Raw genomic sequence first — 16,917 nt, 5'->3', positions numbered from 1 at the left:
TAAGGGCAATTAAATATTTTGATTTATTAAAGGAACAAAAGCACAGACTGAGAGCACAGAGTAGCAGAATATAATGACTGTCACCGCCCAACACTTCTGTGGAGGTGCCTAGGCTAAGGGTTAACCAATTAAAACAGTTTGGTTAACATTCTGGTGCATTAATTTATCGTATTGACGCTTAAAGCTACAATAAAACAAATTTTGTACAGTTTTGGTAAAGCTGTTTTAGAACCTCCACCCTTCTCTCCTCTTCTCCCTCTGTTGTGTTTTGTTCTGCTGCACTGAGGGTTAAGCTGAGATTCAGAAGCAGGATATCCTGTTCCATAACCCCTCGGCTCTCAGCACTTTGTGTTGTTTAGCAAGTCTTGTTTATACAGTTTCTCAGAATAAGTAGTGTGGCGCACAGCTTAGTGTTAGGGGGGAGGTCTTCAATTAAGCCAGTGAATTTCAGCTGTTATAATTGAGCAATCCATTGCGTTATCACTGCACTGTGGTGTACTGGAGTTTGCTTGTTTGCATCCTGCCCCATCATCTGACTCTTCTGACAACAAGTCTCCTGGTGATACTGTATTATGTGCTACCACCCATGCTTGGAAGTTTTTTTGACAAGTGCTACTGTAACAATTTAAGAACCAAGACCTTGGATCTTAAATACATCCCCGGGGTGACCAGGTTTTTTTTTTTTGGTTTTTGGAAACATAATTACATTCCAGGGATATACTTTGGTCAGGTTTTCCTATCTTGTGGGATTGTTTTTGACCTGTGAGCAGCATAAAGAATATCCCCCCCCCCAGACAGACAGATACATGAAATGTGTTCCTTAGGTGAATGTTTCCTTATGGAATGTTAATACTCTAATAGTTATACATATTTTCATTTACTGTATTTCTTTAATTAGATTGTATATATGTCTCCATTCAAATAGGAACCTGAAACCTGCAAGCAATTTATAATTTTGTTGTTAATGATGTACTACGCTCCTTCTTGACATAAGTGATAAAGTACAAGCAATTTGATAAGTGACAAAAAAAAAATGTAATGGAAACTTGTAAGTTACGGTAAATGATGTGCCTGAATTTATTAGTGAAACATTTTGCAATGTTGGTCCACTGACACCCACACACGATGATGAAATTCTACTGACATACAGCATATATATATATATATATATATATATATATATATATATATATATATATATATATATATATATATATATATATATATACCCTCGGCATGCAGAAAAGCACACACCTCTATTTAAACACACACACATCTCGCAAAGGGAGGGTTTGAGAAGCAGTTTAGCTGTAAAGGAAGTGTGTTAGTTTCCTTTTGGTTAAAGTGACTTGGCATATCCTTGCTGTGTGGCGTTCAGAGCAGCGTAGGCTCTCGGTGCAGGCCCTGTTTGTTGACTGGACCATGGAGCTGCCTTCACTCACACAGCTCGAGGTAATCTGCTGAGAACGATCTGTGTAAAAGAGGGTGATAGAGGTACTGTAATGGAGAGGTGATTTGAAGAATAGAAGTGTAGAGAGAGAGAAAAGGGACTAGGAGAGCAGCAGAATTAACTGACAAAGACTGAAGCAGGGTGAGGTTTGGGCTTCAGAGATGGGGAAAGGTAAGAAATTGGGGAATAAAAACAACAGTTTGCAGTAAACTGGAATACCATCCCAAAACCTTAGCATGATGTCACAACCTATTTTTATTTATTTATAGGCCTTATAAACACAATTTAGAATAAAGTGTGCTTTTCAAAAATATGAATTAAATTAACTCCCTCCTGAAACAGTAAAAAATGGGTTTCATGATCTGTAAACTAGGTTTAATTCAATATGGGCTTTAAAAAAACAGTTCTTTAACAATATATTCCTTAAGAGTCAAAGTTTTGTGACTGTGGACAATTGTGCTGTAATGGATTAAAAGCAGTAGTGAGGAAATAAATAATTTTGTAATTATTTAGTTTGCACTGTAAGTTGCTGCCCTCATAGCCATGTATGATTAGTGTACTGGTTCCTTGCCTATTATCCATGTACAGTACCATGTATAATATCATAGGACCCCCTTTTCTGTGGTTATAGAGGTGTGTGCTAAAAAATACTACATACAGGAGCTGCTTGAAGTCCATCAAATAGTTCTTGAATTGTTGTGATTTGTACATGGTGTGGATACACAGTCAATTTACATCTCAAGTAAAACTCTTTTACCAAAATAGTTTTTACCAAAGTACAGTAGCCCACATGTGCATTGCAGCCCTGCTTGGGAGGAACACTGTTCTTCACAGTAGAATGTTTGTCATTTATTTCTGACATCAATGATGCAAGAGTTTCTTTTTGATACAGTCACTTTGCAAATACAAATGTGTTTTAAGCAGTGCGCTTGTTCTGATATTTGAATTTGTGAAACCTGATAGAGATTGGCGCGAGGGAGAAGTGGGAAAGACCTGAGGATGAGACTTTGTTTCCATTTGCAGTCAGTCAGTCAACTGCCTGTACTGTAATGCTGTTGCACCTGAGGTTTTGTGTTGCAGGGGTTTCCTGTACAGTTAATGGGATAATAAAGCCACTCTGCTCTGAACTACTGTAGGTATTGTAGTTACAAAAGTCACTGTGTGATCTTTGTGCAACTTCCAGCTCACCTCCGTATCTTAAACTGAACCACTGCCTTCCAAAAGAATGTGAGGGCCTGGAGTTCAAATACAGTACAGTGGTATGTCTGAATTACCCATACTTCTGATCATATGATGTCCTGCTATGATGACAGCTGATTTATAAAACAAATAAACAGGTCATGGGGCTTGAGCATTGACTAGGTATTACAGCAGAGCTGTCTTCTCTTATGAGTTTAAGTTTGTGCTGGCTAGCTGTGCTGCAATGCATTCTGTGTTCAGGTCATGCACAGGAAATTACTGCAGTGCTTGCACACAGGTACAGCTACTGTTTGCTCATGAGAGTCACCTCTGTAGGGAACCTTTATACTGTATTTATCAGCTGAGCAGGAAGGTGTTCTGACACTACACTGGTTTTCCTAGTTGTAGTGTACTGAGAGATTTGGTTTTTAACCCTTTCTGGGGATAGTCTCGTACTGGTTAGTCCAGTTGACCCTGTCTCCTATTGTATCAGAGTGTCTTCCCTTGAAGACTTTGGATGGGCAAGAGGACCACAAAACCAAAGTGCTCCCAAGAAGATGTATGATCTGGACGTATTAACATATTACGGATTGTGTTTTAAATAAATAAATAAATAAATAATGAACCCGGTACATAAATTTTGTTAGCCATGTCTTTTTATCAGTTGGTAGTCTGTCATGCCCCAGACGACACTTGTTCTGGAATGTGGCTTTGTGATTGGCCAAATAATCTGTGAATAGTCAGTTGCTTGCAGTAGGTTCTTTCAGCACATAAGATTCATAAATACGAATGGCTGCTCCCTGCTCTCTCTTTTCTAACTATGGATTGTTTCTACTGCTTCTCAGAAGGACCTTATCTACCTGCAGCAGTGGCTGGAGGCATTTGTGACCTCATTTGAGAAAATCATTGATGTCAACTCCTTGGATCCCAGGCGGTGAGTGCAATAACTTTTTATTTTGTTTGTATGTTTAGCATTTTGTCATTCTGCACAGCCACACTGTTTTAGTTGATGCCATGTCTTTAATACACAAATCAGTTGTACCCCAGACTAGACTATACAGTAACACCAGCATCTGTTGTTGAAGTGAATCTAGCTAGGGAAGAGGAATCGGAAATGGTGAGTGATATATCCTACTCTTGATCTTTGCGAAAATGGGTTTATATAAGACATTCAGTAATAAATACATTATGAACCAAACATGTTTTTTAGCAATGTAGAGAACATCATAAGGATGTATTATCATTTTTATAAGAAACTACTGGCCTCCAAGATTTGTGTAATCCTCACAAAGCCTTCACACACTGTCTGTGCTTCCAGAGAGAGGCTCTGGACTGGATGGCAGGCAGTGTGTGTTAAGGACTGAGATTAAACGCAGATTAAAATTAAATAAATGGAAACCCACTATCGAACCATACTTGTTCCCTATTTTGGTGCATAACTGCATGATTTTCCGCCTCTATTGTAGCTTACTGAGCAGGTTGCACCGTTAGCGAGTTTGTGGTTAGCAGGCCTGTTTGTGTACTGGGCAGCTGTGATTTGTTTTATCATATATTTCTGTTGGACACAACAACAGACATGCTCTCTTTCTCTTAACACTGGGTAGGTGAGAAATTGTTATTTTATTCTGTCTGTCACTGTAAGCAGATGTTGCAGTTCAGTTTGCTTCTGGGTGGATGATTCCATGCAGAGGGGTTCTAGTCACTAAGGAGACTTTTTTGTTTGTTTGCTTGTTTGTTTTGTCCTGCTTGTTCTGTTATACAAAATCTGTAGTATAGTGTGAGTGTGAAAAACACAGCTACTTTTGGTCTGATGAGGAGAGATCACTTTTATTAAGGATTTTAAAGTAAAACCGCTTGATGGCAAGAAACAGAGATGTGCAGAAGTGTTTAAAAGGCTGGCGGAAAAAATCATGAAGGGGATTTGAGAGAACTCTGGATCAAGTTTGATGTAAAGTTTTAAAAGCACAGAACCAGAAAGTGTAAAAAAAAAAAAAAAAAAAAAAAAAGTGGGGTGAATCTATCAATTTTTCCTTACTTCAGCCTTATGAATGACATACTGGGTGATCGCCCTTTTGTCTTCACCAAACCCAGTGTAGCATGCGAAAGTGCATCTCGTGAGAAAGTGCACCCCTTCAGCATAACAGTGTGCCTTTAACATGTGGGGGGGGATGGGGGAGGGGGGGGGGGGGGGGGGGGGAACTAGAAGAAGAAACAAGCACTACTTGTACATTTTCCTCTTTGCAAGCTTTTCTCACATCTGTACTTTTGCTGCAGGTGTGTTTATTCTTATTTGTATTACAAAAGTCATATTACAAAAGTGTATGAAAAAAACTAGGTGTTGTATTGAATGTTTTATTAAGTGTAGCACTGTATATAACTAGTCAGTAGCAAAAATTACAAAACAGAAAGGAAAAATGTATTTATTATGCAAGGGGTGCACTTTCGCACCGGCGTGGTTTGGACATCGGGTTTGAAGAAGAAAGTTACAATGACCAGCTGATTTATGAGACTGAAGGAAAATAATTCTATCACTTGTCATCACATTATAATATATTAACCATCACACATACACACATTATTTATTTATTTATTTATTTTTCAAAAATTCTCAAGTGCCACTCACCAGTAGGTATCAGGGATACAGTATAAAGTGTTCCTACAATTTGAGTACAAAGGAACATACAGAGAACAAATATCAATACATACTAGACCTGCAGAGCATTCAGAACATTCTAGTAAAGTAGAACACAACAGTTACGAACTGACCCGTCTAACGAACACCCACTTTCAACCGGAAGTACGCAGTCACTCAGCAGTGAGTGCAATGCAACCAGATAGGCAATCCTATAAGTGGCATGCTGGTCAAGGAGAAGGCAAAATTACTATACCGAAAAATGTATCCAGAAAGGTGAGGCAGATTTCAAAGCAAGCACAGGCAATTATATTGGAAACATTTTAGTTTTAAACAAAGCACAGTTTGTTGTTGTTTTTTCAAGCCAAAGGAGCCAAGCTGCACAAATACATTTTATTTAAAACAAGCACGACGTTCACCCAGGTTTTCATGGACGTTTAAATCTGTGTTTTTGCTACAGTTACGATTTCAATGATAACTTAAATGTAGCCTTTTTCCATTTTATAGTACTATTTTACAGACTTTAGAACCATAACAATTGTACTGTATCCTGGTATTGTTTTGCCAGATTTGAGGGTGTAGATTTCTGGTGTCCACATTTAGTACAACCATTGAAAATTCAGTTTTCACTGTTACGAACATTTCGGACTTAAGAACAACCGCCATTGCCAAGGTGTTCGGAACTCTGGCGTTCTACTATATTCAAAATACAGTAGTTAATATTCTGAGTGCTTTTGCCATGTGAATGTACTGAATAGTATGTACTGTACATGAGCTGGTTTGATAATTTTTCTAAGGAATTGTTGCCTACTGGCACTCTACTGACTAAGATAAGAACATGGTGTTCTTTAGTGTATTGGCAAGCATGCATCAAAAGAGTACAGTGCTGCATGGTGCACTTCAAACACTCACCCATAACTATAAAACCCTCAAAGTTGGTATATGCAGTACTACTGGAAGAAACTGAACATTCAGTGACAAATGTTTCGATGATAAGCCTATCTCAATGTCCTCCAATGTTTTTTTCTTGAATTTCCTTAAGTATTGGTCTGTATATTGCGCAGTATTTAACTACATACTGTTTACTCAACATTATCAGTGCAATCGTGTCCGTTAGAGTATTTATGTTTTATATTCATGTTTTTAGCCGTTTTAACTTGCATGCAATGAAATCACACTGGCAAAAACAATTGCTGTGCACATAGTTAATCCATTTTGTCAAATCAGGTTGTTTTAAAAATTAAAGGCTGTGATTGTTACAGTCAGTGTGTGCACTTACTGTGTTGGCGTCTTCTACTGTAATACATTTTTTGCCTATAGAAAGTCTACACACCCTTTCAAAATTTTCACCTTTTGTTGCCTGGAATTAAAATGAATTTTTTTATCCTACCCCACAACTTCCAAATGAAAACAATATTATAGAAATGTGTAGAAAATTAATTAAAAATAAAAGCTGAAATAGCTTTTCCTCCCCCTTTCTAATAGCAATCCTAAATTAGCTCAGGTGTAATCAATCGCCTTCAAAATCACACACCAAGTTAAGTTAATTTGGGATTTCTAGCCTCCTACTTTTAAATGAAAACGAGAAGACTGACTGTGCAAAGTAAATGTTTTGTTTTAGGTTTGTGTATCGCTGTTATAAATGTTGTTGTGAGACCTGCAACTACTGGAAATCCCCAAATGTTCCGTCTTTTAAAGAATGGAGGAATCTCATGTTACCAAACCTTAAATGTGCAAGAATAAGATAGGCACAATGACCTCCAGAGTTCTGCGTTTTATATAATGACTTTCAGAACTCTAATAGTTCTACGTTTTTATATAGGTATCCTATGTACAGTAGATGCATTTTGTAAGACGTAATTTTTACATTTCAATATTCATTGAAACAGGTGTTTGGAAATACTGTTTTCCCCAGTGGGGATTCATATCCCTGGCAAGGCGAATGTAGTGGAGAACCACCCATCCAGCTGAGACTCGGCTTGTTTAGGGCAGTATTTACCATTGAGAGTATGAGAATCTATCAATCATTATTTTATATAGCGACTTTCGTAGTGGACCACCATCACAAAACGCTTTACAAGATGTAATAACAACAAGAAAATCCAAAATAGTTTAAGTACAGAGAAATGCATAATACATCATAAACAGTAAAAAAAAAAAAAAAAAAAAAAAAAAAAAAAGCATAATACATGATAGTAGCATAATACATGAATCTGCATAGATAATCAGATCCTTGTCCACCAGTCTTTACAAGATATAGTACAGTATAGATGCCTCAGAGAAACAGCCTCCTCTTGACACAACTCTCTTCCTCTTGAAATTCAACACAACTGTCAACATCATTTTAAAATATCCTTGTAGTAAAGCTTACACCAGCAGAGTGCTTTACACCAACAGTTGCAACACGGTTCCTGAGGGTTGCAGAATCCTTTTGTGCAATTTCCTGCACACGTGGGACCTCTCCAGAGTGACATCTATCAGAAGTGTTTTTTTTTAAGAGATTTTTTTTATTCTTATTCAGTAGTACTAGTCGTAGTCATAGTAGTAGATGTTGCTGCAGCAGTCATTGCACTGTGTCACTTCTCAGTGGGAGCTGAACCTATTTGAACTCAAAATTCTCAGTCAATCCCAACCCTGAACACACCATTATGTGCAAAGCTGCTGACTTTATTGTTGCACCACGGTCTTTAAGCTGCTTCAAACAGGGGACCCAGTTTTGTTGCCTTAAAATAAGTCCTTACTGCTTTACCTAAGAGGATACGAACAACACAACACAAACTTAGTGCAAGTTTTACATACGGGTATGCTTATTAGGTTACTTAAAAGGAGAGGTGAGCCATGATAGAGTTAAAATCTTTGCGTGTATGTGATTAGATAACAAATATCTTGTTGTATAAATGTTAGTTTAAAAGCTGTTCTATAAATAATTAAGGTACTTATTTTATTAACTTAATTGCATCCTGTATAATTGGATTTGTCCTAATGGTCAGGGATTTGAAGATTCATCAAGTGAGAATGAAATGCTTGAGGGAGAAGGGACAAGGGCCTCACATCAGTACTTCTTACAAAGTCAGTCAAGTCAGTCGAATGAAATCCAGCAACAGGAAGCAAACCACATTTTGCAGGATATCGGCACGTGAGGAGTACATGCATGGATACATCTAGTGATGAACCTAATGATCCTTGCGAACCCGGTCAGACGAACCAGCGTAAGAGAGAAAAGAACATCAACGGGCACAAGCCTGGAGTTAAATGGCCAAGAACTTGTGAGAAAACAAAGTGGGACACAGTAAACACGGATCTCTGTTTTGCGATGGAAAGGTTAAATGGAACAGTTGAAAAGAAGCTGGATAAATTTGGGGACATCATCTACGCATATGGAAGCGAGAGGCTTGGAGTTGAAAAAAGGAAGGACAAAGTACAAACTATTCCTGGAAGGTCTAGATGGAGGCAGGAGATTGAACGCTTAGTTAGAGAAAGGAGACAGCTGAGGAAGCAATGGAGAAGAGCAAAACAAAGACAGAAAGAGGGACTCAATCTGTTACAAAGGGTCATAAGACTACAATACAATAATGCAAGTGTTTCACGACTTAAGTTTCTAACAATGTTTAATCACATTTGTAAAATATTATACAAGTATTTAAAGAACAATCGAACAAAAAACAATTCAAACCAAGCAAAAATGCAAATCCTACTCTCTAAGTAAATATAATTATAATGCAGTATTTTAAATATACGCTCATCACAGTTAATGTATAGGTTTAGCATGTTAATAATATATCTTGACTTAAGATCTTCACAGAAAATAGACTTCAGCCTACTTCCTTAAAAACCTGCCTCTAGCGAGTGATACTGCAAGACCAAACAGCTCCCTGACCTTTTGACTGATAAAAATACACTATCTGGATGGCCTTTACTGGGTATAAGTTCATTGGTCAAAAAGTAGTTGGTTAGAAAAAGCTCCTAGCTCTGGCCTCGTTTTTAAATACTTGGTGTTGCTGCTTTGCTGAAACGGTGTTAAAAGAAAGAAACAACTATTTAATTTTTAATTGTAGAAAATGCAGTATGCAACTATACTTTGATTAAAACTGTTTAGCAGCAAGCAAGCTCTTCTCTTTAGGTCAAAAGGGACCCCATCTTTTTCTGTTCTCCTCTTCCCCCTCAAACAGCAAGGCTGGTCCCAGGCATCCAGTATCTTGCATCACAGGTATACTGCAACTCCCTCAGTAAGCTCCCTACACTGCAGGCATCCCATGCTTCCCATGGCTCTCCAGTCTACTGGCTGTTTACACTTAAGGCAGGTTGCTCTTATTATTTTTTTTCCAATGAAATTAACCACCGGCTGTCCTGAACTAACCTCAGTATAAACACAAAATCTTCCAGGGGACCAAACTGTACAAACTCTCTTTTGAAGTGGGCCCTGTCTTAGCTGGCACTCGTCGCAACAACAATCGGGATGTCCTGGAGAAGCTTGTGTATTCCTGGAATTTATCACTCTCAAACCAAATCGTGTGGAATCCCCTGTCAGGAAGTTGTGGAAAGTCCCGTACTTATCCATCTCAGTCTGCTCACACAAATACACTAATCTAGGCACATCATAACCCATTTTAATGTCTCTAATATAAAACAGATTCACCTCCATATCTGCCACTTTCCACTCCTCCATGCTGTAGCCACAGTCAGTGGGTATTTGAAACAGAGAAACAACAGATTGGACAAAGAGCCTACCTGAACCACCAGTATTTATTTTATATATTCTCCACACCGTGCCAGGCTCAAGGGTTTTGATTAATTCCGTGACAGTGCAGAGCTGAGCGCCTACGGAAACGCTACAAAAAGGAGCCTGCGAGAACTAACTTAAGACCCATTCAAATTTTTAAAGAAGTTATTCACCAGTGAGAGAAATGGCTCACTAAAAGCATCTAAGTTTGAGCTGGAGATATATTTGGAGGAAACATACAGATTAAAAAAGGGAGGAGCCTATGTCAGGTCCTTCAGACATCTCACCTGTCAATCAACCAGGATACCAAATGGAGTACTGTGCACCTAAGTGGAAAGAAGCAAGGGCTTCATCATCTCCAGGGCCTAATGGTTCCATACAGAGTGTACAAGAGTGCTTCAGGAGTTCTATAAATCCTGTGGAAATTGATGAAAGTGGCATGGGAAAAACAGGTTGTACCAAGAGCATGGCGCTGAGCAGGTGTAGTCTTTATACCTAAAGAAAAAGATTCTACAAGCATCAATCAGTTTCTCCCTATTTCCCTATTAAACACAGAAGGCAAGATTTTCTTCAGCATTATTGCTCAGTGATTGTTACCCTACCTGTTAAAGAACTGTTTTATTGACACCAGTACAAAAACCAAGAATTCCAGGTTTCCCAGGATGCTTAGAACACATCAGCGTAATCTGGCAACAAATTCAATCAGCTAAAAAGGAGAGGAAGGAGCTCCATGTGACATGCTTGAATTTGGCTAATGCATATGGTTCAGTGCCACTTGAACTTTTTTGGGCAGCATTTGTTTTTTTTCAGTATACCAATAACACATTTAATGAGCCTACTTTGGAGATTTGCAATTTAGTTTTTCAACTTCAGAATTCAGCACTACATGGCAATGCCTAGAAGTTGGGCATGACAACCATGACTACAACAGAAGCCTGCACTAATCGGTTACTGGAAAAATTAACCAATAACATTGAATGGGCAAGAATGCAGTGCAAGCCTACTAAATCAAGGAGCATCTCTATAATTAAAGGTACAGTAGTAGATAAAAGGTTCTACATTAATGGTGAGGCAATGCCAACAGTGTCTGAGAAGCCAGTGAAAAGTCTTGGGAGATGGTACGACGGGGATCTAAAGGACACAGTTTGTGTGGGAAAAGTTAGACAACAAGCAGTGGAAGGTTTGAAGAGCATAGACAGCAACACTTTACGGGGCAAACTGAAACTTTGGTTCTTTCAGTTTGATCTACTGCCGAGGCTGCTGTGGCCACTGACTAGGAGGTTTATTTGACAACAGTAGAGAAGCTGGAAGCTTTAATCATGTCATACGTCAGGAAATGGTTAGGAGTTCCACGCTGCCTCAGCAGAGTGGGACTTTAAGATAAAGGAATACTGCAACTACCAGTCTCCACTCTAACCCAGGAGTTTAAGTGTGCCAAGGTCTGACTGGAAATTACATTAGTAGAGTCACGTGACAGATGCGTAAGGGAGGCAGCAACTGTGTTGAAAACTGGAAGAAAGTGGGCGGCAAAGAAAGCCGTGGAAGATGCAAAGGCTGCTCGTTGAATCTATGATATCATGGGGCAAGTTCAGCATGGAAGAGAATGGGGGTCTTGGTCTCAGTTCAGCACCTCTTACATGGCACAAAGCAGTCCCAGCTCAGCGGAGGAAGATGGTAGTCAACAAGGTGCAAAAGCAGGAGAAGAGGATGAGGTGTGTAAAGGTGGTTTCCCAGGCCAAGCAGGGAGAATGGATGAGATCGGTGAGTGTGGAACAATGCAAGATCAGCTGACAAGACCTATGGACAGTGGAACAGAGCAGGATCAGTTTCCTCATCAGGTCAACATATGATGTTCTCCCATCACCACAGAACCTAAATCTTTGGGTAGGAGAGTATCCCTCATGCCCTTTGTGTTCATTACCTGCAACAGTAAGGCACATTTTGACAGGATGTAAGGTGGGTCTTAGCCAGGGAAGGTTTACTTGGCACCATGACCAGGTGCTGCGATGTTTGGCCTTGGCATTGGAAGATAAGCATAACATTTCCAATAAGTTGCCACCAGTTCCATCAAAACATTATACACAAAAGACAACATTCCTCCACCCAGGAGAGCAGCTGCCAAGAAAAGGTGTTCAAACCAAGCCTCACCCAGGACAGCTGGAAGCTGCTAGGAACTGGAAAATGCTGGCAGATGTTCAACGGCTCATTTATTTATGCTATTGTTTGTTTTATCATGTTCAAGTAAATCATTATTGTTGAAACAAACTGAGTAGTCTCAATTGCAAGCTTGCTTATATATCAACCTCAGACCTACTGTTTGTATAAATGTAATATTTTAAGAAGATAACATTACAAAGGATTTGCGCCCTTTAAAATAGCAGACAGAGACACCGAACGGTGGTACTTATTATTTACAGAAATAAAACAAAACAAAAACCTAACTCTTGGAGTGCTAAACTAAACTGTAAACTGGTAATCAATTAAACCTGTGGCTGTGCAAACACAGACACAAAACCCACATTTTCACATTTATTTTGCAGGGACAGAAATTCCCATCCCTGCCAACCACCACCAACACATAACCTAACACTGTATTTATATACAGGCCTCTGCTCTGCCGCAATACTAATTGTCAAATGACTTAATTACAATATACATCTAGCCATATGTACCCCTTAAATCATTTGTTAATGATATTTCAAAGTCTTGGAATTCCTGATGCAGTGCATGCTTGCCTGGCCAGTTAATTAATCCAATGGTAAGGAACCAATATTTAAGTTCAGAGTTAGCAGTAATGATTGCTAGTAGGGATGCAACATGTGTTAGAAATGCATTTAAGTTTCTGTTAGTAAATCTAGTTAAAAGATTTAGCTGCTTGTGTTTCTACCACCTTTTTGCATCATGTCTTATAAGGTACCTGGAAGCAGTAGTTTTAAATGTTTAAATTCTGTAATGTGTTTGTTGAAAATAGCAAAATATAAAGGGAGCCAGTGAAAATATTGCTTGTACTCGTACAAGGTAAGAAAAAATAATTTATAAGTATGCTTTGCTTATGGATGATCTCTTGGAGGTGCAGATTTCACTGGTTTTCACCTTGGTTAAATACTGAAGAATTGAATTTGAACTGATCTGACCTGTGTCTTTCCCACTCCCTAGGCCGGAGGAGTGTGCCTCGGAGATCCCCCTGCTCCCCCGAGACTTGCTGCAAGTCCTGAGCACCCGGCTTTCCCACAGCACCCAATGCCTGAGCAGCGCGCAGGAGAAGGAGGAGGAGGAGAGTGGAGTGGGACAGGCCCTGCTGGTCATCAAGTTCCTTATCATCATCTGCAGGTAGGCACCCCCACGCCCCAACCACCAGTCACAGAAGCATGATTCAGCAAACACCACGGGAGATGTTATCGATCAGTTATCACCTGCTTCTATATTCCAGTCGAATCATAATTGGTGTGGTGTGCTAGGCTTGCTAAAGCGACTCCCATTCTACATGCTCTCTGTATCTGGAAACACTACAAAATACAAGGAAAAGATGTTTTTAAAATGGACTTGAAAATTGCTTTTGTGTAATCATTATTCATACCGATACTGTATGTGTAATTGTAACAGGGCGAGGAGCCCTGTACATGTGTTTGTTTATTTTAGAATGGGGTACCCCTCCGCCAGTGTGCAGTTTATTATTTTGTGTCTGTATTAAGATTTATTTGTGGTATTTATATGATGACATAGCCGTTCATTTTGTTTGTTATTGTTTTGTTTCTGGCAGAGGCGAGATTGGGCAGCTCGTCCTCTGCCAAGGTGTAAATAGAAACCTCTTGCTGAAGGTGGCCATCTCCTGAATTAAGTGATTAATTTGCTGTTAATTGGGTGATGGTCACCTACATAAATCTGCAGCTCTCTGCACTCAGGGTGGATGTTCGGAGGGGCGAGAGAAGTATGTAAAAATAAAAAAAAGAATAAGTGCGATCAGGCAACTGCCAAGCCTGATCACAGTATTTTGCGTTTCTTATTTTGTTTTTGTATGCCTGTTTTGTTTTCGCTCTGTGAGCAGTGTGTTTTTGTTTTAGATATTTATTTTTGCTTTATTATTCAAATAAACGGCACTGCAGCGTCTCTTTGCCCTGCAGTACTGCCTCTGTGTTTCTTCCTGCTTCTGGCCTTATGTCACCTCTCTGCCATGCCTGTCACAGTAATTATAAATTCCCATGTAATTTACTTATTTGTAACTGTACAATAAACACAGTGCTGTGTTTCAGTAGACCAAGACAGATTAATGCTAATATCTAACTAAAGAATCATAGTCAGTTAGAACATGTTAGGGCTGTCAGTTAAGCCTCCAAATGGCAATTGATTTGATTGATTTGTTGGGCGTACAGGTTACAATATTTACACTAAGATTTTATTTTATACATATTATTTGTTGGAATTAAACACCTGTAGAATATTTAGGCTGCTATATGATAGGTGTTATTTTATTCTGAATACACTACAGCAAAAATTATTATTTGGTGGTTTGCGCAATGTTATGCTACTGTTGTTCGAATAAATATCGATGAATGTACCGCCCACATACATTTTCACTCCATTCACCCCCCCACCCTCACCCCCACCCCCACCCCCCACCCCCTTTTTTTTTTTTTTTGCTCTGTGATTGTTGTGGTCTTTCTAATGTTTTTTATGCTGTTTTATGTACAGTGCTGTGAAAAGGTATTTGCCCCCCCCCCCCCCCCCCCCCCCCCCGTCTGATTTTTTGCATATTTCTGACACTGAATGTTATCAGATCTTCAGCCTAAACCTAATATTAGATAAAAGGGACCCTGAAAGGGCTCTACTTTTAGATTTTAACTACTGACCTTTCGGGCCACTGAGCTACTGTTTTTACTGGCCCGGATGCAATTTTATCTGCCCCAATATATTTATATATTTTTTCATGATGGTTTTTATTTTCTGTATGTTTCTAACTGTGTATGATAACCAAAGAGAGCCCACGTCTCAAAAGAAAGTGGCTGAACGAAGCCTTTCAATATATGTTTCTTCAGCCATTTAACATGTATATAGCAAGTGCTAAAAGTACGTTAATCCAAACTTGGGTAACACTGAAATTAGAAAGGTAATTTAACGTTATGATGAATATAAAGGCATATTAAATGTTAAGCAGAACAACGCAGTGACTATAAGAAAAGGCAAGATACTTGGAGCTGGAAAGGAGTTTTTTTTTTTTTTTTTTTTTTTTTTTAACTCTGGACTATAGTTCAGTGTAAAACATCTACTGTTGACTTTGTGAATGGATGGAGTAACGTCAACATTTGCACTGACCATTAAAAGTACAACCAGGTATCCTTGTTTTGAATTATTTACAGGTTACTGAATAAACAAAGTAACTTGACTTTGATTCATCTAATGCCAGTACTTGATGGCTAGTTGTAATTAGTAATGTTAAACTATTGTAATGTTGGAATATATTTCTGTTTTGGCCAGGTTACAATATTTACACTAAGATTTATTTTATACATATTATTTGTTGGAATTAAACACCTGTAGAATATTTAGGCTGCTATATGATAGGTGTTATTTTATTCTGAATACACTACAGCAAAAATTATTATTTGGTGGTTTGCGCAATGTTATGCTACTGTTGCTTTAATTGAAAGAGATACACGCTGTGACGTTGTTGCTCATTGACGGCTGTATTTTAATTCCGCAAACAAAATAAAAACTTGTGCCTAAGGAAATAGAGTACAGAGCGAAGAAATCTCATCTTGGACATTGTTTGAATGCTTTATGAATCCGGCTAAACTTTACCGGCTTACACTGTTATGCTGTCTGCTTGTGCACACGCATTTGTGCTATCTTGCTGGGTGATACCAGCGAGTCCTGGAAAGATGAATGGCATTTTTGACCTGAACACATCAGATCCCAAATCAAAAAGTTAGACAATTCGATGCGTATCTGTGTATACATCAGGACATCTTACTATGAGACTGGATATGATGTGAACGGAAATAAAATAAAGCTGCTGTTTTATCTGCAAGTCTGGGAAACTGACGGCAAACAAGGCAAAAATGTTTCTTTTTTTTTTTCTCTGTCATAATGAAGCTTCCACTTTAAATGTTAGTCTTCGTTTTTTTTTTTTTATAATTACATTCTTTATGATTTATTGATTTCAGCGCTTTCCTTTTGGCTTAGTTGTAGAAAACCCGATGTGTAAAAGATTAGCCGCGGGAACGAGTACCAACACAGCATTTTGGTACGTAGATTCTAACTGTACAACAAATATGACGCGCGGCGGGAAAGTTAGGATTAGTTCGTAGTTATGTTTTCTAAAAATGGTTTGTAAATTAATTTTCAGCGTTTTGACACACTGGCCCATTTTCCTGGATTCATGAAACGAAAGCCATATATATATATATATATATATATATATATATATATATATATATATATATATATATATATATATATATATATATATATATATAGTGTGTGTTATACTAGTTAAATGTAACCGGCCCACTCGGGCCTGTGGTGCTTCATAACCACTGGCCAAACTGTGCGCTCTACCGGCCCCAGGGCCCCCAGGCCATGGTTAATGTCGAACCCTGCCCTGAGTGAACAAATAACACAAAATTTTGATACTTCATTTATTTATTGAAGAAAGTTATGCAACACCCAATGCCCCCGCATGAAAAAGTAATCGTCCCCTTAGACTCAATAACTGGTTATGCCACCTTTAGCAGCAATAACTGCAACCAAACGCTTCCTGTAGTTATTGATCAGCCTCTCACAGCGCCATGGAGGAATTTTGGCCCACTCCTTCATGCAGAACTGCTTCAACTCAGTGACATTTGTGTGTTTTCGAGCATAAACTGCATCTCAATGGGGTTTAGGTCTGGACTTTGACTAAGCCATTCCAAAACTTTTTTTAAATTTCTTGTTCTTCAA

General features: G+C 38.7%; 1 protein-coding gene across 3 annotated transcripts in view; it reads left to right on the top strand.

Moving 5' to 3' along the window:
* The window catches only part of LOC121312970 (neurobeachin-like protein 2), a 124,027-nt gene that overhangs the window by 28,670 nt on the left and 78,440 nt on the right, over positions 1-16,917 (top strand). For 2 of the 3 annotated variants that reach the window (XM_041245012.1, XM_041245010.1), the window contains exons 2-3: positions 3,475-3,563; positions 13,138-13,311. In XM_041245012.1, coding sequence (XP_041100946.1) covers positions 3,475-3,563; positions 13,138-13,311 — 263 coding nt within the window. Of the gene's footprint in view, positions 1-1,349; positions 1,453-3,474; positions 3,564-13,137; positions 13,312-16,917 lie in introns of those variants that run through there. The other variant, XM_041245011.1, reaches the window with a different exon arrangement.

The sequence above is a fragment of the Polyodon spathula genome, chromosome 3, assembly GCF_017654505.1.
Source record: "Polyodon spathula isolate WHYD16114869_AA chromosome 3, ASM1765450v1, whole genome shotgun sequence".
Classification (NCBI taxonomy): Eukaryota; Metazoa; Chordata; class Actinopteri; order Acipenseriformes; family Polyodontidae; genus Polyodon; species Polyodon spathula.
This window is presented reverse-complemented; position numbering and strand designations above follow the sequence as displayed.